We start from the raw sequence: 22294 nt of genomic DNA, 5'->3' as shown, positions 1-22294 counted from the left end.
ATACATGTGTAAGAACTAAAACTGCAGATTCTGTGTGGATAGGCAGAAAAAGACAAAAGCAGGTGGGAAGCACTACAAAGGGAAAAGGGAAAAATGGCAGAAAATGGAATGAAATGGAAACAGAGAGGAATATTCTTGAGACTGCACATTTTTCTTTCATATGAGATCCGTGGCGTGTGAAAGAGGAATGTGAAAGCACACCGAAGGTGAGATATGAGGCACTGAAAAAGAAGCCCAAATCGAATATGAACATTTCATGATTATTCTTTAGACACTGTTATTGTCTTAAGAGTCTTTTAATAAGGAAAAATTCTTTAGGCTTGAAGATTCCATTTTCTATGTGAAGCATCATAGATTTTAATGTGTCAAAAATGCTAGAAAATAAATTGTTACATGAAATGGATGAGTCACCCTTTATTTAAGAGCAAATCAGAATTTATGTTCAAAGCTGTGAATGAATGAATTTGAACGATGCTAAAGACTGAAGAATTTGTTTAAAAGATGTTTGGGATGTCTTACTGGGTGTTCGTCTTTATCGTACCTAACATAGTTAGCAAATACTGCCTTCAAATGTCCATGCAAATAAATTTCCAAAAATTCTAACCACACCCCCAAGTAAACATCTGTCAACTTGGATGTGGATGTTTGAAATTTATATTCAAAATGATTCTGTAAATACCCAAATCAATCTGTTAAATACCTGTTTTTATTTTCCTTCTCTTATTGTTATGTATAACTACCACTGCAATGGAAGTAATATTGTTTATTAGGATACTGCTGATCATTTTATAAATTCAGTTACTTCGACATCTTTAAATCAGTGAGAAATTATATGAATTCCCAAGGCACCCTGGAGTTCAGTATACAAATAATAAATAGAAACGTAGACATAAAAACAAGGTTGGAAATAAGCAAAAACATTTACAATAAATACTTAATACAGGAAAACTTGTAGTCCTATTAGGGTTTTGGGGGGTTTACTACTCTCTTTATTTGGAGCTTGCCAGCTTGACTGTAGTGGCAGAAAACTTTTAATTCAAATTAGCATATTTTTGAAATAATTTTCCAATAATGGATTTCATAACCAGTAGAAAGAAGTAGACAAGAAACTATGTTATGACTGACAGTTTAATGACTACTTGAAATTTAAATTTCCAATTGACTTTATTTTACTATTGCCAATCGACTTGACCAGCTGCAGGGAATTAGAGCTATGTAAAAGACAGCAAAAGTTCTCTGAAATACCTGCTGATAATTAGAAAGCAGCAGATTAAAGGATGTTCTTACTGTGGTTTCTGTGGTTTAAAATGTACAGAGCTTGACAACTATAGAAGATGCTAAGTTGTGATTCATATATGTTGATTTGCAATAGCAGCTAGAAAGTGCACATTTTCACCATGAAATATGGTGATGAGTAGAAAATAATTCACTTGTCTATATGAAGAATTGTTTTAGTTTTATGTTCTTCACTTTTTCTGGACTTCATCATTCATGTAGAAGATTTTTCTGGATCAGATTTTGGAAATGCGATTCTAATTTCTTTAGGGTTGAATATAATTAACCTATTATATATTTTAATTCCAGGAAAACGGGATACACAGCTGTTGTGTGTGTAAGATTTCCCAAGGTTACTGGTGATTACAGAATGTGGAGTTCTTCACATTACCATAAGAGAGTTTAATTTACCTGTAGAATATTGTGTTGTTAATTAAAAATTTTTATGGCTGTTCAGTTTCTGCTAATCTAATGCTTTTATCTGGCATTTTTCCAAATTGCTCCTATTTTTAGTAGATGTCTCTGCAATGCTTTAATGTGTTTGGCCTCTGTTTGCCTTTATCTGCTGAGACTTAGCTAGGTGAATTTCCATCAAAAACTTGCAAGTCCTTTTGAATTGTTTCTTGTTTTCTTATGATGAGTAATTTTTTTTTCCTTTACAGAATTTTGATGAAATTCCATGAGACGTCTCACATTTCTTCATGGAACAAATTTCTATGGGGGAAAGTAATGCATTTCTTTCAGATCTAAAGGTTTTTGTAGACTCTAGGCCTAGTAATTCAGAAGTTTAAATTTTCACCTTTGTGTATTTCTTGGAATTGGGTTTAACATAACATTCTGGCAAGCTGGTTGTTCAGCAAGCTGTATAAAGAGCAATTTTACAACTCTTCAGGAAGCATTTAAGTTGTTTGATTTATTACTTGACTCCTGCTTTCAGTAGCCAAGTAATTAAAATCCCCCCATGATGAGGAATTCGGCTTCTATCCAGAGCTTTTCTAACTCTGGAAATATTTTCTGATCTACTTTCTATTGTTGCCCTGGAGGTCTGTAGCAATATGTAAAGAATACCACCTGACAGCTAACTTTTATTCTCTTTGACATCTAACCAAACAATCTGTTTCATGCAAGCACAAATAGTGCTTTGTGTCTTTGAGCAGTATAATTGTTTTCTAATGCTGCTTTTCCCCTTTGCCTTCTGTGTTATTTCTGCATTTTAGTTGTGTCCCTGTTATACCAGTGACCTAGATGCAAGGTTGTGCCTGTGTCAGTTAGCTGAAGAACAATTCAGGGATAATTTTCTGCGGTTAAATGTAATCCTGTAATAATGCTTTATTCTGCTTTCAATCAATATATATCTGATCCTGATTTTTATTTACATAATTTCAACAATTTTATTGATATGGACTCATATCTACTACCAGAAATGCCAAAATAACACATCTTTAATTTGGATGCATAACTACTGACGATTCTGGAGTTTTCAGACATTAAACTCAAACATAAGATCTGTATTTCCAGAATGAACTAAGCATATTTCATCGTGCAAAGGTAGCACGAAGGCAACGTTTCAGCGTATTTTAAAATTTCCTGTGTTCTTGAAGAGCTCTGTCACTCGAAACATTAGCCATCTGCCAGTATGCTTCTCTTTGCAAAGGTTGTAGTGAAGCAATGTAAGTATCATTGTGTGACCTCAGATTTCATTATCTTTTAAAATCTAGCTTCAGAGCTACTGTAGAGATTTACTAAACTCACTGACTGATCTCCTCCTGGTAATAGTTAAAAGTCCTCGCAGATTCCTTTAAATGCATCCAGGATTTTATGATAAAAGCACAGGCTTTTTCAATTTAATAGCAGACAATTGCTGGAATTAGAAATTTGGTTTTAGGGTTTTCCATTCCATTCACTTTCTGATGGTTACGCAGTTATTGCTTGCAGGAAGGACTTCTACTAAAGGATTCCCCAGTATTCATTTATAGGCTGTTCCTTTTCAGCATCAGTATGCAGGAGGTACTGATAAAAACCACAAACCAATCTGAGTAACAGGACATCAGAATGGTGAGGGCAGAAGGGCCTTGCCTGTGTTCGTTGCCTATGCCCTGCAAGATCTGCTTTTGTTTCCTGAGATTACGAGTTATTTATAATTAACTGTTAATAGTCAACTATTGGGCAGTTGTGATCTTTTTATCTTTTCATAGTCATAATAATCTGTGTTTTATTAATTTTTGGAATAGTTCTTTCTGGTACACCATATGGGTTTAATGTAGATTGATCTACTTTCTAATGTGCTTCTTCTCAGAAACACCAATTTCCTGACAACAATTGAACAAAATTACTACTTAATTCAGCCAAATATGAATTGTGAATTATTAAAAAGCAGAGAAATTAAAAAAGCTCTGAAGTTAACACATCTGTTAAAATTAATTTTGAACTATTTCCTCATTGCTTGAAATGTAGAATGCGTTTAGAAAAAAAATATTTAAACATCCATTAAAAGTGAGATGCTATGAAGTATATATTGAAGGAAGCATTTTGACTCACTTTTGGTATTTATCTTAAACTTTATATCATACAGAGGTTCAGTTCCAATTGATCATCTTTTAAATACAACATTGAGACTTTTTAAATATAAGAGCTATAAAATATGGATAACAATCCACTTCATTTCATCAGGGGTAAGATTTACAGATTGAATATTAATCCAAAGTGTCCCCTGTCATTATTTGTCTTCATGCTCCGAGTTGGTTTAGAACAGAGCCATCTCCTCCATCTTGATCCTTTCTGTAACCATCAGACACATGCTGTGCATTTTTTTTTAAATCTGTTTTTGTCTCTGATTAAAAGCTTTGGTACATGGAATTGATTCTGAAGGATATCTGAAATGTGGCTGTGATCTCTTTGGTTGCTGTGACAGTGGGGTCTGTTCTCTGCCTTTCACAGTGACAACTGTCATGGTTTATGCTTTAGAGCAGATTTTCTTGCTGGCTTGATCATTCTCAAGTGGGGACTGTCCTGATTTGCTCCTGGTTTGCCATTCTCAATGATTAATTTATTTAAATTGCAAGAGCTGTTCTACCATAGTAGATATTCCAGTGTGTTTTGACCAGGCATACTTCTGTTGCAATGAATGATACTATCTCCATGAGGAAATATTCATTAAAAAAATTACACTTGAATGGAAAAGAGAGTTTGATCTTTAATCTAATGCTAGGAATTGAATATTCTTTTCTGACCTGTGTTAGCTACTATAACTGTGCTTCTTGTAACCATGTGGATGTGATACAAACTGTATAGTTAATATACTGTAGTTCTATCATTTCTTCAAATATCATTCTTCTCTACATTACAAAAAATACCAAACAAGACAAACACCCACAATCAAATAACAAAACACAAAAAAACCAAATAACTCCCTTGCAGGGATACTCTTTCATTCCTCCCTAATTTTGTACAGTGTTGCTTTAATGAATAATTAAATAAGAAACGTTGTCATCTAAAAAGCTATTCTTTTATGCTATTAAAACACAGTTATACTCCTGTGGTCCTTTAGAGGCTGTTATTCTTAACCAACACATTACCTTTAATAAGAAAAGTGAATTTGGGCTTCTCTTTTTTTTTTAATGTACCTTTCTATTCTGTTTCTGATCCCTAGAAAAGCACCTCTGCTTTTCTAGCCAGGTGCAGTTAAGAATGTGGATAAGCCCTGCCAGATTCAATAAATATTTTTTTCACTTCTCTGTCTTAATCACATGATAGTGTGATGCTGCCTGAAACTGCTTATATCTTCATGTTAACTGTAAAATTTGAGTTTTGAAGCGTGGACTTTTCTAGTTTTCATTCAATAAAAAAATATGAATGTATGTCAATGGCTTAATTTTAAACTTGTTTAATTGTTTAAATTGTTTGGTTACCAAAATGTTTAATTATCAAAAACATTTATTTCTTTTAGGGTTTTTAGGAATCTCCTGTGAAGAAAAAGTAGACCCTTGTGCATCAAATCCCTGCCAGAACAATGGAACTTGTTATGCAGATAGACTTGTCTACTCGTGCAGTTGTAGTTCTGGATTTACAGGACCTACGTGTGCTCAGCTTATTGACTTCTGTGCTCTGAATCCTTGTGCACATGGCATCTGTCGCAGTGTTGGAACCAGTTACAAATGCCTCTGTAGTCCCGGTTTGTACCAAACAGTTACATTACATATTTTATAAATCATCTGGTATTTTTGTATGTAGATTTCGATGTAGACTTTAAAATTACTTCATTTTTTTCTTTTCAGTACATAAAGCACATTGAGCAGATGTTATGTCTGTTTAGAGTAATGCTAGGAATCTACACATTCCATTTGAAAAATCAGAAGTTGCAGGGTAAGCACTGAAAATACCCACTGAGATCCATATGGCTTGGTTGATATTTACTGTTATATTAAAGAATAGTAGTGTGCAGGAGAAGTCTTTCTTAGGTGAGATAGCAGTGTCATTGAAGTTGCAAAGTTTGGGGGAAAGACTGGAGAACATAACAGTACTGTTTGGGAAAGGACTGGAAACAGACAAAGTAACTGAATAAGGTACAGTAGGAAAAAAAAAGATTGCTAAATAGCAGAGGGTGTGAACAGGAGAAAAAAAATTTGAAGTTCAAAATAACTACAGAAATCTGTATACAGCAAGGGCAGGTAGAAATATGGGAGCTCCTTGATAGCATCAACCTATTCCTTGACTGGCTAGTTTGTGTTCCGTTAGCTTGTTTAATTTCTGAACAGAAAAGTGCTGTTTTTCTGGCTCTTGAATGGTGTAAGCTGTTAGCATATAAGCTGTTAGGACACGGTGAAGCAAAATCTCTGGAGGAAGGCAAAACCATTGAGATGCAGAGCTGGACAACACTGAAAGTGATCAATATATATCAATAGGATTTATCCTTAAGTGATTTCAAATGTATGACTGAAACCACAGTTGACTGAGAAAAAACAACCAAAGAACACTGAGGAGCATTAAAAAAAAGAAAAAAAAAATCTATGCTAGATATGGTCTGGAAAGTTCTGAAAAGAACTGTAGGAATTCAAACACAAAAGAGATATTTTACCCGTGTATAAGCAATACAAAAAGTCTCCAGCAGCCTCACCTTCCCAATTAGTGTAAAAACTGTCTTTGAAATGCCTAGTATAAAAAGGGATTGGATTTGCAGAGCTGTCCAAGGACCCTCCAGTGACATTCCTGGAAGCAGCACTCAGTGTCTCGGTCTGGGAAAACCAGCAAAGACTCTGACAGCCTGTTGCAATACTTGTGATGTTGGTGAATAAAATTTGTGTGCAGCTTGGTAGCATTATCAAAAGTCAATAATAAATATTCTGAACTACAGAGAGACATTACCATACATTAGTGGGAAAGAAATGATATCTACTTCTTGAGCTTGCAGGCTCTCTGGCTTGCAGGTTCTCAACATGAGTATGCCTAGCTCCAAGACTTTTTTTTGTATGGGAGTCTCTCACTTTCAAATATACCACAAAATAAATGCACATAATACAGGTATGTTAGCAGTAAGTTTACTAAATAATAGTTTAGAACTCCCTTATATGTTGGTTATTCATTATATCTGAAACCCACTGTTTAAAAAAGAAAGCAGCAACTTATTTTTTGTGTGATGATGCCATGTTCTTTTTATACGGTATTTGACAGAGGATGTAATTTCTTATTATAAAAGAAAGTGCTGCAAAATTTTGCTTCTTTTTTCAACTTGAATGCCATCCTTTCTTTATGCAGTTTCTACTAGCAGGTATACAGTGTCATCTGGATTTTCATTTTTGTTACTCTTGCTTCAAAAATGAAACAGGAGAGGAATTTTAAACAGTTCCAATTAAACTAAGGTCTGCAAAAGTTCCCTTGCTTAGTAGGCAGTTTGATTTCTAGATTGGTACACTGGCCAAATACACATGATGAATGAGAAGTTGTGGCTACTATGCTTGTATATCTTGCATATCACGTTTTGCAGAATGCTTACAACCAGGCATTCGCTGCTGATTTTTGTGCGTGTGTTGACTCTCATGAGTATAGTCATGCATAACCTACACCATGTAATAGCTTGTACAGAAACGCTAATTTGTATAAATTAACTTGGAAAGCTGACTGATGCCTTTGAATAATCTCATTTCCAAATTGGGAAAGAAAAATAGTCAGCGTTTCTGAGTTAGGTTTTAAATGAACAGATTTATTTCTTGATCACATAATATACAACTAGGTTAGTGAGGAGCTGTGTATGAACTGATGTTCCTTGTGAATTAGAGTTCTCTTTTGCTTTTTATCCCATTAGGCCTTCCCAATAAAAATGGCTTTTGTCCTACTGTCTTAATTTGCTAAAGTGTTAAGTGTGGATAAGCACAGTAATCACTGCCAAGGAGGCAGTGTGTGAGAGACCTTCAAAAGCTTTCAACCTTGTTCTTTATCGACTTACGAAGAGAGAGGAAGCATCTCTCTCCCTTTTGTTAACCTGTTAGCGCAGATATTCTCAGGAGGTCGGCAGACACTGCTGTATCTTTTGCCCCATCAGCTTGTTCTTGAAGGTTCTGACAAAGCCCATGGCTTCTCATCAGCCTGCTTGATACAGATTTTGTGTTCCCTTTCATGTTCTTTCCCTTTGTAATTTTTGACACAGCCATGTTGAAAAGTGCCTTAGCACAGGTAGTTGTCTGTAGCCCATGCCTCCCTGTTGCTTCACAGGAAGGATTTGGGAATCCAGGTGAGAGTGGCAGCAGATCTGTTACTGCCCTTGTGAAGATGGATAACAAAGGACAGTTGTTTAGAAGGAGAAGAGGTAATGCAGGGACATCTTTATTTTACCTTTTAGGTTCACTGTTCCTTTCCCAGCCTCTGAAGAGAGCACATCAAAGTGAAACTGTCAATGGCAGATTCTGCTGATGTGCATGAAACTGAAGGTATATTCACTTTGTAGTGACCTGGAAAAATAATTTAATCTTTTTAGGTGTCCTTTTTAAAGCCACAATGACAAACTTGTTTTCTCTTGTTCAGGACGCAGCAGCTAGAGTAGTGTTGTTAATGTACATGGCATTCCTTTCTGAACATGTCCATAGAAATGTTATACACAACATGGTAGGCAAATAGCTGTATTTGGTATTGCTTGTGAGTTTAATGCTTGTGCTACAAAGGAAGCAACTGTGCTGTAATCTGTTATTCTGAATTTATTTCTGAAATATTCTCCCAATTCCATCTCAATTCTTTAATAAAACAAACCCACAAATAGTTAGCTTGAATGATCTGCTTCTGCATCCAGTACCATGCATGGCTCATACACCAGTGTAATTTAAAAGCAAGTGTGAAGAGAAGCCCTTCTGAAGAGCTGCAGGAGACTCAGTGCCAGCAGGTGCAGTGCTGTGGGTGAGGGCCTGGGGGCCTGCACATGAGGGAGATGCATCTTCTGGCTTTGGAGAAAATGGTTCTGAAATGTGTCTTAGTAAGTCCAGCTTACTAAGTCCTTTTCCCTGGAGTCTTTATTCATGTCCATAACATCTGAATTTATGATATGGTCATTTATCTACTACTTTTATAGTTGTATGTAACAAGTAAATAAAGATCTTAAAGACCATATAAAACCTATTACAACACACAGCATTATAATGTAGATTACAAATACGTATTCACTGTATTGCATCACAGTAACAAGAGAAATACTGGCTGCAATGAGGGAAGAGGGTTAAGTGTTTAACAGCTGCTTTTGTTGTTAGACTAGAATGTTTATCCTGTTTTCCCACAGGTGAGGAAAGAAGAGATGGTGCCATGTTTTCATGATGCCAAATTATTTAAGGAAACACAAAAGGCAATCATTTGTCTTCATTATCCACTCAATTGAGTTGATTCTAACTTCCTGACCAGTTTGCAGGCAAGCTGTATGGTCCTGTGGCATGAAATTAGTAGCAGAACATATTGAGCAGTTGAAGAGAGAGATGTGGTAGAAAATGCAAAATTCTTTTAACTCTTTGTTTGCCGTAATTTCCAGAAAGGATACAAACATTATGAAAAATGCATGTATTAGTACAAATCTTTGTACTATTTGTGTTTGTACTTTGAAGAAAGAACATCTTTTGTTTGTACTCTTAAATTCTAAGCCTTCCCCTAAAGGTTATTTGGCTAATTATGAAGCACTCCCTGAATCTCAGATGAGTGGGAAATAACTGCTTAGAAACACTTGAGCAGATTGCCTTTTTCATTGGTCAGACATACCTGTTTACAGGGAGGAAGCAATGTTTATGTTGCATTTAATCACATTATTTATACTTACTGAGAATTGTGACCAGTTTATTTCCTAGAAATATTGTCTAGAAAGATTTTTAACTACTGTTAAGACTGATGATCATATGTATATTTCAAGCAGATTATCTCCCTTTTTTGTATTTTATGGTAAAAGTGAGTGGCCCTTAACAAGCCTCAAAACTATTCAGTGCTCAAATTTTCTTTGTCTGAATAGCCAGACTATAATACCTCCCTACTATACTTGGGAATACCATATAAAGTATCTTAATGCTTATGAATTGTTTTGACTTTGTACAGTGTAAGTTGAAATATATTATCATTCTAATTACCATTTTACAGTTATCACTTCTTTGATGAAAAGTTGCTTTGTGGCAAGGACTCAAGAAAACTCGAATATGTAGAAAATAGATTATTCCATTTTGTCATCTGAATGCAGTCATTTGCATTGTTCACAGTGGCTTTGGCCAGCTGCCTCAGTGCCTGCCACCTCACTGTGCTTTATCACATTGAGACTGGCTGGGTTGTCTCAGATTCCTGGATTATTATATGTATATATATATTTTGTCATTTTACCTTTGGAGCAGATGTCCTTAAATTAATGTCTCAACATGTATCTGTCTGCACAGTGCATTTCAACTAGCACACACCTGCACACAGCCTATCAAAGCATAATTATTAATTTTGACTGGACAGTGTTTCACGGCTTTATTTCCTTTTTGTGTGATTTAGGTTACCATGGCCTTTACTGTGAGGAAGAATACAATGAATGCCTTTCTACACCCTGCCAGAATGGGGCCACCTGCAGAGACCTCGAAAATGGCTACAAGTGCTTGTGTCTTGCTGAATATGAAGGTAAAATGGCTCTCATCTCTTGTTTTTTGAATGTTCCATGTATTATTTTACTATAGGTTTGGTTAAAAACTGATATACCGAATCCTCTGTTGAGCAGAAATAAATCCTGCACGTAAAATCAATAGTAGCAAGCTTTGGTGTAGATCCTGATCCCATGGTCTTCATTCACATGACTAGTTCAGAGTAGTTCAGACATAGCTAGCTTGTGTAGTTACTCATTTGAGAAATGTATGCTCCTGTATGGGGACAAGTGGAATCTGTCTGTTCCACTTCTGAAGTGTGCTTTTTTCCTACTGTTTTTAAGTTGTGCAGAGGGTTTTCAAAGAAAGAATAATAAAATTCTTTCATCAGCAATTCTTGGGAGCCATTATATGGAGAGCTTTCCAAATCTTACTTTGGATTTCCTAGTGAAGTGGGTTAAAAACACAGTGATAAAATATTAGTATTCAAAGCAGATTAGCACAGAGGAGTAAAAAGGGAAGTTTTTATTTTGGCTGTTCGTTTAGAAGACCATAAAGCCCAGTAGCAATAGTTCTGTGACTGCTTTACCACATTAAGCACATCTGGTCCTGGACATATTTGAATGGAATCTGTCTTCAGTGTTTCACAAATGATTTAAATATAGAGCAGGAAAGTATGTGCTTTACTGTACAAAATCTTTTATGTTGCACTAGATTTCAGCTTTAGACAGTGTACCACTTTACCATTCTGTGATACATCCATCCCTCTGTGGAGGGCTAAAACACTGCTTTGTTTTGTGTTTTCTGTTTGGAGTTGTGCTGTGAGAATATTTTGAACTTATGTATTATTTCTATTATATATCTATAAACACGGAATGATTATGTTTTAAGGAACATTACCCCAGCATTTTTTCTCATTAAGAGTATCAGCCTTTATCCATGTTGATAAGTAATGCTCATTTAACAGCTTTTTGAGGCTAAATATTCATTCCATGCTGCTGATTGCACTGTTCTTTGTCAATAAAGAATTCATCACTGAAGAGGTGTAGTCAGATGACCCTCAGCTTTTCATAACAGGAGCATTTAAGGAGCACTTAACCATAACATTATGACTTCATCTTTTGCTTTCAACCAGTCTGTACGTGCAAGTGAGAGCTCTGTGCATTCAGCATATTTTGCTTCAAATTAAAGCATTAGACCTGGTCCTCTGAACAGTTTTTGCTGATTACCGAGCTTTCTTCTTTCCACACTTAATGTGGAAAGTGTTCCTAATGAACAGAGCAGAGGTAACTGGCTCCAGATATTATGTGGGCTATTATGTGGGCTTCAATTTTACTAACGCCTCTCCCTATCTGCAGTCCCCCTCCATGCCCCTGCCTTCTTCTGGACAGACTCCTCGTAGCTCCCAACATGCACACATGGCTCCTGACTCTGCTGGCCTCCTCTGCTTTGCTGCAGAAGTAGACGCTGACTAACTCAAGTGTTTACTTATAGCTATGCATTTGAATAAATTAATTTATCTTCTTAATTGCCTCAGCTGTGCTCCTCCATTTCCTGCGAAGGTCAATGAGAGGCATCAGAATGCTTATGCATATAATTACATTTTTATGTTCAGTTATTACTGAAGATGATTATTGTTTAAATTTTATTGAAGAATAGCTGATCAGATTATGCATCACTATGTCATTGTTTTTTGTAGAAACTCCAGCAGGTCTTGTTAGCAGAAATTGCCCTACCTCCCTCATGGGTCATAAGAGCAGTGGGAAGCATGTGTATTAAAGCTTCAGCACCCCAGAATGTATGGCTGCAGTCATACGGCAGGCTTGGAAGTTGCACATCATTGCATTCCTCCAGATGAAGTTACCACCTGTTCTGATTCCAGACAGTCAATGTGCATAATGTTAACAGCAGTTACTAATTTTTCCTTTTCAGGAAGTCTCTGTGAATTATACAAAGATCCTTGTGTTAACATCAACTGTCAGAATGGTGGCACTTGTGACAGTGAAGGGCTGAATGCCACATGTATTTGTGCACCTGGATACGCAGGCAAGTAATTTGTGCCTTACACAGGATGTTTAGTTGGCAGTGTTTACCATGTCCGAAAAGAAGACAAACACCAAATAAGACAGCATCTCTTGAAGGACACTAATTAATTTGATAGTGGTGGATTGTAGTCAGTCTAGTGGGAATAAAAATTTATTGATATTTCTTGTAATTCCTTTCAAATTAAAAAGTTTTGTAGTAAAAAAGTATGTTGTTGAAGGGAATTCACTAGGCAAATGTCTGTCTAGTGTACTTTCTGAGATTTCTGCTTGAGACTACATTGCATTTTAAAAATAAAATTTTGAAGAGTTTCAGGTAAGCCAATATACTAATTGGACACTTGAAACTGGAAGATGTTGTAACCTTGACCCATTAATTACTGTGAACTGAAGAAACCACTCATTCTGTTACCTGAATATACAATCTCTAAAAGCCCTGAAGTGCTTGTTACAAATCAGTTTGTACTTTCAGAGTAATGATAAGCAGCCCATTTAATCCTTTGGCCTTATATTTAAACTGATATGATTTGTGTAATCAAAATATCTGCTATAATATATTCTAGAATTTGATGCTCTGTTAGTCATATAAGGTAGCATCCAAGTGATAGTAATAGATGAACCTATTCATAGCCTTTTGTAGATCAAATAGTGCTTTTTTTGCTGTGATAAAGGCCATAAAAAAAAAAAAGCTTTCTGTTGCACAGCGGCTGTTTCTTAGAGGCACTTATTATCTACATTATAATAACTCCATAGCAATTTGGGATATAATGGCAATTTGTTATATTGTATTTGCTTTAGAAAGAATTTATATTTAAAGCAAGGAGAGAATACTCTGAGTGAGGTAAGTCAAGTCACTTATCCATTACGTTTTATTCTTACCTGGTTGAACAAGGGTTTTTCCTTTCTAAGGGTTCTGTGTGGCTTCTTGAAGGACTTATGGAATATTTTTGATGTTCTTAGAGTCGTGGAATGGTTTGGGTTGGAAGGAGCTTTAAAGATCACCCAGTTCCAACCTCCCAGTTGTGGTCTGGTTGACCCACACCAGATCAGACTGCCCATGGCCCCATCCAACCTGGCCTTAAACACTTCCAGGGATGGGTCATCCGCAGCTCTCTCGGCCTCGCTGCCCTCTGAGTAAAAAATTACTTCCTAACATCTAAAGTGCCTCTTTTTTAATCTAAAGCCACACCCCCTTCTCCTGTCACTGTCAGCCCTTGTAAAAAGTCAGTCCCCCTACTGCTTATAAGCTCCATTCAAGTACTTGGAGGCCACAAGGACGTCTTCCCAGAGCTTTCTCTTCTCCAGACTGAACAATCATAGAATCATAGAATGGTTTGGGTTGGAAGGGACCTTTAAGATCATGTAGTTCCAATCCCCTGCAATAGGCAGGGACACCTCCAGCTACACCAGGTTGCTCAAAGCTCTCTCCAGCCTGGCCTTGAATGCCTTCAAGGAGGAGGCATCCAACTCCCTCAGCCTGTCTTTATCAGAGAGGTGCTCTAGCCCTCAGAGCATCATTGTGGCCTTCCTCTTTGTGGCCACTCTGCGAACAAAGATGCTTTTGAGCTATAAGGTATTAAGCAGAGAAAAATCAAATGACGTTGATGACATGTCTAATGTGTGATACGGCTGCTGTATAGAAGTTGGTTTTTTGGTTTTTTTTTTTTGTCTCCTGATACAAGGTGAAGAATGTGAAATGGACATTAACGACTGTGACAGCAACCCATGTCACCATGCTGGAACTTGCATAGATCAGCCCGGTGGTTACACTTGTCACTGTCCACATGGGTGGGTTGGTGCAAACTGTGAAATACGTAAGTTTTGCAAGAACTTCAAAAAGTTGTGTTTTTTTTAAGATATGTATATATATATATATATATATATATATATATATATGTACTTAATTGTCTTAAAAACTTTTAAAAATGATACTGGCTTATGCTACAGAAATTTACATTTTTCTCTAAATATTTGTCTGTAAAAATAATCCAAATCATCTGTAAATTATGAAAATTCTGTCAAATGCATTTTAGAGGAGAATGCTGAACTAGATTTGGACAATAGGGATCAAGCATAAGGATGATCGGGATGAAGATAAGGCCACAGCATTTCAAAAGTAGCTGTGAAAGCTGGAAAATTCTGTTTCTGGCACCTTGCCTGGTGATGTGTTGGACCAGATTGTCAAAGACGCTGCAGTTGGGCACTATGCAGTTTGTCTCTTAATTGCACGTATGCTTCAGAGCATGTTCGTACTCAACTTGTGTAAAGAGCTGTGTAACACAGCAGACTGGTACTGACTTCTGAGCAGCTGCAGTTCTAGAAATGTTTCCACAAAACTTTTGAACTTGCTTCCCTCAGGACACCAGGTCTGTGTAATTATGCTGACTGGTGTGCACATGCTGTTACCAACCTTTTTCAGGAATAATTTCCACCAGATTTGTTGGGAAGATAACGGTCTCTTAGACAAAGTATTTCCTAACATTTAGTAAGATTTAGGGAAGGTCTGGTAAACTCCATTGTGATCCCCCTTAGCACAGAGGAAAGCTTTAGTGCAAACTTGCACTTATTAAGCAGTAGAGAGTACATGAGAAGAAGGAAATATGAAGCCCAACTGTGGAATATTTAATACAGAAATTAGTTTTTATTCCTGCTGCACAGAGGGCTACTTTATATTTCACTGATGTCTCATTCTTGGGCTACAGATTTCTTCTCTACTTAACTTTAGCTGTTCTTGAATGCTCAGATTCCATGGCCATAGAACCCTTCAAGATTTTACACAGATGCACACATTTCTGTGAGGGGATTATTTACACCTCTAGCATTTTACACAGAGAATACACTCAGAAAATTCCTATTGTACGTTTATGAGAAAATGTCTACACAAAGGCTGGAATAAAAAATGTTTTCTATGTATCATTTCCACAAGGACAATATAAAGCTTCATTTTTTACTAAAACATTGCTTAAATATGTCAACTGCTTTCTAAGTTTATTTCTATTCTCAGTGTTACTCCCTACTTTAACCCAAAATGTCATCACCCAGCGTGGTGTTGGGAACACAGTGCTGTGTGCTGGCTGTATGCAATATTGCTGGTGCTACGCAGTGATCAGATGAGCTTTTACTGACAGGGCTGCCCGACATGCATCTTTCAGGAGTCACTGAGTTAATGAGCAAGGAAGTACAATTCTGTCTTCGTTAGCTAAGTAGTGGGCTGACAGATGAGCTCAGTTCTTAGAAAAGCAATCATCGTCCTTTAGACCTGTTTCAGGGAGTGCCTGCATATAGCAACAATTACGTTTCTGTTACGTTATGGAATGAATAACTAAGGGAAAACAGGGATGGCTGCATGTTTCTGAGCCCTGCAGATGAGCTGTATGAAATCAGGGATGTTTGCTCTGGAGTCCTTTGGCTGTCATGCCCTAGGGTGACTAAGATTTTGGTGCTTTCAACCACAGATACATAGTGTAAATGTGGGAAATGGGGAGAAAGCAGAACAGATGGTGGAAGGAGCCTTTTCAGCCACCCAGCTGCTCAATTATTCCTGCATCTCTCTGTAAGGGACATATACCTCTAATAACTAAAAAGACAGCTGAGGTTCAAGCTTACAACCGTGAGTGGTCAAATAAATTCTTTCTGACCCAATTTGTAAGTCTGCAAGAGAAGGAGTGGAAAAAACTAAACTTGAAACATCATTCTCTTGAGTGAGGAGATTGTCTCTGCTTAGTGCATATTTTTCTACATGTAGCATCTGGTTATACATGAACAGCAGTGGCCTTGTCTGCTGCTCAAGAACTTGGAATTTCTTTTCATTACATGCTTGTAAATTATGTACTTTTAAATGATAGGAAGAAGCAACAGCATGTATTTATTACTGTAGCAAGCCTTTCACTGACTTCACTGATTTGTTCTTCTATCTTGTGACTGTTGTGACTAGAGGCAGGCAATTATCTGAGTGTTAATTGGCATTGATAATACTGCAAGCCTGATTTTTAACCAGAAATATTGGTCCTTTCCTTCCCACCTCAATATTTGGGCAATAAATCATTTTGTATTTTTCATGGCAACTGCTTTCAATTGAAGAGGCTGAAATTATTGTGGATGTATTTTTTTTCCAAACAAACCAGCTGCTGGAGTTATATATGTAATAATAGTGTAGAGAAATTAAAAATGCAATCTACCACTAGTTTCTTCGGTAAGCTTATCATCAACAAATGTCAGTTTCCCTTGCTAGTAAAGATTCTTTTATCCAACATGAAATGAAAATGTTGTTACGGGGCCCTGTGATACTTCACAACAGCCAGATCTAGGTATGGACATGCAGCTTCTCTAATCAGTACAGTGGCTAATACACAAAGCTGTGCAAGGTTTCCTAAACTCCTGGATTTTAACAGGTATATAAAGGATTATGCAAATAGAGAGGGACTGAGTTTTGAAGAAATCACTTTGCAGAAGGATTTAAAAGCATTTTGATCTGCAGGTTTTTCTACAGAGCTATGTATCTGTGGGAAGTTCTTTGTGCTCAGAGCTAAGAGTTGTCTGTCTGATCTGAACTCAGTCCAGTCATGTCTAGAAATAAAAAGTCCATATCCAGCTCCTTTATGAACGGATACAGCACATCTCGGCTTGCTGGAGCTCAATCAGTGGTGCATGGAATTTCTATTCAGCTCTAAAGGTTGAATCTTTTGGTATATCTGCTTCTGCTGGTCTCCCCGTAGCCCCTTGTCATATTTATTATATTGCTTCAGCATTTTGTGGATAATAGTGTATTGGAAATTAGATTTACATGCTGTATACTGGCTTTCTCTCTATTGGACCATCCCTCTGAACACTGCAAAAAGACAAGATGGATTGCTGTTAGGGAGTCTTTTGACTAAATCCATCACGCTTTATCTTTCGTGACTTTCTGTTACTGGCTATGAAGGAGGCTGACTGTACTTAGCTTGTTGAAAAATTCTCCAATTATTGTTAGTTCCCCATTTTATTTTACTAGCTATCTGTTTTACCAGCTTGAATAACTGAAATCACTACTCTACTATCCCATCAGGGTTTCAGAGTTATCCTTTTGTCAGATGGCATTCTTCAGTTTTCAAGCTCTGTATATACAAAAAAAAAAAACAACCAGTGAAGAGAAATGTAATTCACCTAGATGAACTGTGATATTTATTAGAACATGTTATGGTTCTTTACCAGTGTTAGCAATTCCAATTAAATAGGATTAAATTGGTCTTAATTATAAGTAAGAGATTTTTCTTTTAAGATGAACTGTATTTGCCTAAAAAGTTAATGGGGCGTTCGATGTAAAAATGGTTACGAAATGTCTCTCATGGATTCTCTAATGCCTGCTAGTTATATAGTTAATATCATAACCTTTGCCACTGCTGTAATTATTAATGTATTTATGTTCTTTCTAATCTTTGGAGTATAAACTGTTAATCTTTGTATTTTTATCTGCTGAAGAAGAAAGGAAGAAATATCTCTCATACCTAGCATGTAGAGATGGAAGACACAGAGTCTAAAGCAGGACTGTCTTGCCATATATTTGCTCACATGAGATCTGATTTTGGCTTAGTCTGACAACCTGACAGAAACCACCACGTGTGATGAATGTGCTGCAGGACAAAAATAGAAACCTATCCCAAACTGCACAGAGCACAGCTGCACTTGCTCCTCATTGCCTGCCCGAGCAAATCGCAGTAACAGCACTATAGAAACATTAAATCCCTGAATGATTCAGGCAGATAAAAACTTTATTGATCTCTTTTTTTAGGAAGATTTTTTAGGAAGATTTAAAAAAACAACACTAACAAGCAGTCCCGTAAACACAGAGCAAATTTGCAAACACAAAGTCTGAGAAAGCACAAGCTTGGGGTGCATCAGGACAGCCCTTTACTATTATATAAGAAAAGCATCCATTTCTTCAAAGAGCGCCCAGATGAATCCCATATGCTAATCTTTCAGACTTTCCCTCTACTTTCCTCTAAAATAGATTTTTTTTTTCCTGCACTACCTGTATGTTCCCCTGTATTTCTGTGATAAATGCAGATTCTATCCACAGATGCTACTAATCTTGTCATTGTCGCTCAGGGGTTCAAATCACTTAACCATCATCAACATCCTTGAGAGGTGGCTGCTAAGAATATGCTAACGTTCTCAAAGCATGTCCTTGACAACCCTGTTCCCAGACTGCATTTGTCATTAAGTAAAAGGAGTTTCCCAAACAGTGTAAAGCAGAAGTCCCTTTAAAAAAAGAACAGTCACTTTCTCGAAATAACTTGAGAAGAGTGTTAGATTTCTGTAGTTAGAATGATTCAAGTCCATTCCAGGTCTGAAATAATTTACCGTAGCCTTAAAGGACTGCCAAAAATGAACCCTAGAGGGAAGTGCAGGCTAGTAAGAAATCTAAAGTTAATAAGAAAGAAGTGTGAAGACATAGGCAATTGATAAATAATTTGCTTGGCATTGACAGGCAATAGTTTGGGCATTGAGAATATTTATAGAAAAAAGTTGGGGATATATAAATACAGGAAGCCTCTTCCAGATTAGCTCTACTTTAATTTCTGCTTTGAGACCTTTCAGGGAACTTAGGCATGAGCTCAGTGCTTATGAAGTGCCCTTTTGTCCTTGAAATGCTGGTCCTTCATAGGAATGCGTATCTGCCTTCCTGTGCTTTGCAGGGCGCTATGCATCTCATAAGAGAGGAATGGTTTTTCTTCAGTACAGGCATTTTAAATGGAAGGTTCCAAATATACTCATGTCCAGATATGTTCCAAAACCATAATCTTTCAAGTCTGATCATATGCCATTCTAAGAATGGACCTTAAGCATAAGGTCTTTGGCAGAATGATGGTGGAAGATGTTAGTGCAAAAGATAATAAGCTTCTTGAGCAAAGTGTCATGCCTGCATTAAGAGAACTCCTCAACCTGCACTGTCATCTCTGGAAGAGGCAGTCTTTTTTTCCTCGAGTGACTTCTGCTTTGTCTGTACGTGAGGGGGGATGATTGTTTACCCTGATACAGCTGTCAAAATAATGGGGCTAAGGAAGAAAATGTATGAGACACGGTGCCTGTTTTTTGTACTAATCTGTGCACTGACAGAAAGTCTTATCTACTTAGGCTACAGAATTTTTTTGGTCGGAGAATGTACTCTTGCAAACCAACAAGAATATTGATCTGTATTGGGAGATCACCTAAATCTAATTCCACCTTGCTTGACGGTGAAAATTATCAAGCTTTTGAGGACTTGAAAAAGACTTTAAAAAGTTTTTTCTTGCTATTTTAAAACATTGTGAATTTGTATAGTAATAACAGATAAAAAAAAATTAAGGCAAGAAAGGTGCATTTGAGGGTTTTTGGGAGAACAGTCTGGTGCTGAAAGTATCTGCATTTTGGTACAGACACAACAAAGCACCGTATTTGAAAATAAAACCAAACATGTTTAATACGTATTAAATCATATTTTAGTAGAAGCATTCACTAATTTATTGGGAGAAATTGCACAGAAAATCTATAAAGCACTGGAAACTTTCTGATAAAAAACCTCCCTGCCTTCATAGAACATGCAGTTTAGTAAAGCATAATATGAGAATAACTAGCTCGCTTTCTATAATTTGGATTAAATAGGAGACCAAACTAGAGAAATTATTTTTTATGATCATTAAAAAGGTACAAAAATGATGATTGAAAGATCAAGTAGTGCTGTTTGAATTTGCTGCACATTAGGCATGCTGAGATATCCATAGCAGAGCCTTGAAAGTTTCAAATTATGTATTCCTGGCTCAAAAGTCTCTAGAAAAATACTGAAAGTGTATATAATAAAATAATTCCATTCAGCAGGAAGGTTATAAAGTACTATTTCATACTATAAAACACTAATTATACCTTCTGTTTCTTATTGGCAGATCTGCAGTGGAAGTCCGGGCACATGGCAGAGAGCCTCACAAACATGCCTCGTCACTCCCTTTACATCATAATTGGGGCTCTCTGTGTAGCATTCGTCCTGATGCTGATTATTCTAATTGTGGGAATATGTCGCATCAGCCGTATCGAATACCAAGGCTCTTCCAGGCCAGCCTACGAAGAGTTTTACAATTGTAGAAGCATCGACAGTGAATTCAGTAATGCAATTGCTTCTATCCGACATGCCAGGTTTGTTCTGGGAATGTTAATTTAAAAGAAATCTGTTGTGATATGCAATTTCAGTCCCTGCGTGTTGCATCTAACTGCTGCTGGCAGAGAATGGGCTGCTTCGCTCTGAGAAGACTGGATCAGTGGCATTGCTCCTTGTTCTTTCTGATCCCTGTTCTGTTCTCAGCTCAAGTATGGTAACCCTGCACAACTTCTTGAAGGCAGCAGGAGTTACTCTGACTTTGTTTGGTGTGACTAGTGAAGAGGGACAGATGCAGTCCTTAGCCTGTAAGATCTGTTTAGGGTAAAAATACTCTCTAACTGATGCATGCAAGTGATTTGATGAGACAGCAAAGCCAGTTGTTGATTTTTTTATTAATTTACCATACTATTCAGTTGGATTCTTCAAATGACTCATCTTCTGTGCCTTATTTGCCTCCAACTGAGAATCTTTCTTACTTGCTTTCCTCAAGAGAGTAATCTCTTGATGTTTAATTTTAATGGAGTGTTGGAATAATACAAAAGCCAGACTGGAAGGGATTCAAGAGCTCAAGAGCAAGCCATTGTATTGATGTAGCATTAATTATACCTAGCTCTCTGCCAATAATTGCCTTTAAAAATCTCCAAAGTAGTTGAATTGAGTTAGAAAGTGCTTTCCTAAAATCCAACCTAGATTTTCTTTGCTATGCATTAGACCACTTCTTACTGTTTTTCAGGTCATCATGCACAGTAGTGTATCACCATTCCCTTTACAGTACTTATGTACATCAGGTCTCTGTCCTTCCCTTCCTCCCTCAGTAGAAGCACAACTATTATTGTCTTCCCTGGAGTAAGCCAACCCGTTCCTTCAGTATTTCCTCTTGGATCATGTCAGCCTCTTTACTGGCTCCCTGTGGCACGTTCCAGATTGTTTTTCTCTTTTTTGAAGAGTGGTCCCTCAAAATGGAAATAGTTATCCAGCTGAAGCTTTGCCTGTACCAAAAGAACTGAGCAATCACCTCCTGTATTTTATTTATGTCAGTTCTATTTATACATTTGAAAGTGAAAGCTTTTTCTTTTAATTGGCCTTACACCAGTAACTAATGATTCAATTTTGTGATGTCTTAGTCTCTTCCCTCACCCCCAGCATCCTTTTGCCATATTGCATCCTAGCCAGTGTTGTTTTTTTATGTATTTGACATTTCTTAATAGGATAGAACTTCCATTTTTTGTCATTCCTTTTTCCCATTTCTTTTTGTCAAGATCACTTTGAATTCCAACAACAATTATATATTACAATTAAACTGCTTTTAAAAGAATGGAAGGAGAGATGTTCCTGTGCATTGACGTGGAGAAATGTGTGCATACTGGGTAGTGATTTTCTGGTAATTCATTTTCTAAATGCTCCAGTTCTGTTTCAGTGCAAATAAAAAAGGTTAATTTGTACCAGCACTGAACTTCTCCAAGCAATCTGAAATGGATGAAGAGTTCCCACAGTCTCACTTAATCATACTGCAGCTTTGAGCAGTAGCTCTTTAAAGTGTTCCAACTAGATTTACATTAAAACATTTGTTCATTGTCAAATTATATTAACCAGTAAATGTTTTAAAAAGGAAGTTGTATATGGTTTACTTAATATAGGAATCCAAATAATATCAGTACTCTTTTAAGTCTTCCCTTGAAGTCTCTTTTTCCTCTCAGCCTTACATTTCTTCTGCTGGGAGCTCAGCATCTCCATAGCACACACATCCTGAGAACTGCTTTTTTCTTTAGTTGCTTTATGGTCCACGAAATGCTTTATAGCTTTTT

At 36.8% G+C, this 22294-nt stretch overlaps 1 protein-coding gene across 1 annotated transcript in view; it reads left to right on the top strand.

Moving 5' to 3' along the window:
- The window catches only part of DNER (delta/notch like EGF repeat containing), a gene marked incomplete at both ends in the record, with an annotated part of 102313 nt that overhangs the window by 77756 nt on the left and 2263 nt on the right, over positions 1 to 22294 (top strand). Inside the window, 5 exons of the mRNA XM_079539717.1 lie at positions 5222 to 5446; positions 10258 to 10380; positions 12273 to 12386; positions 14065 to 14196; positions 20281 to 20527. Coding sequence (XP_079395843.1) covers positions 5222 to 5446; positions 10258 to 10380; positions 12273 to 12386; positions 14065 to 14196; positions 20281 to 20527 — 841 coding nt within the window. The remainder of the gene's footprint in view (positions 1 to 5221; positions 5447 to 10257; positions 10381 to 12272; positions 12387 to 14064; positions 14197 to 20280; positions 20528 to 22294) is intronic.

Source organism: Tetrao urogallus (genome assembly GCF_951394365.1).
Source record: "Tetrao urogallus genome assembly, chromosome: 9".
NCBI classification, from domain to species: domain Eukaryota; kingdom Metazoa; phylum Chordata; class Aves; order Galliformes; family Phasianidae; genus Tetrao; species Tetrao urogallus.
Note: the sequence above shows the minus strand (reverse complement) of the source record. Positions and strands in the feature narration are given on the sequence as shown.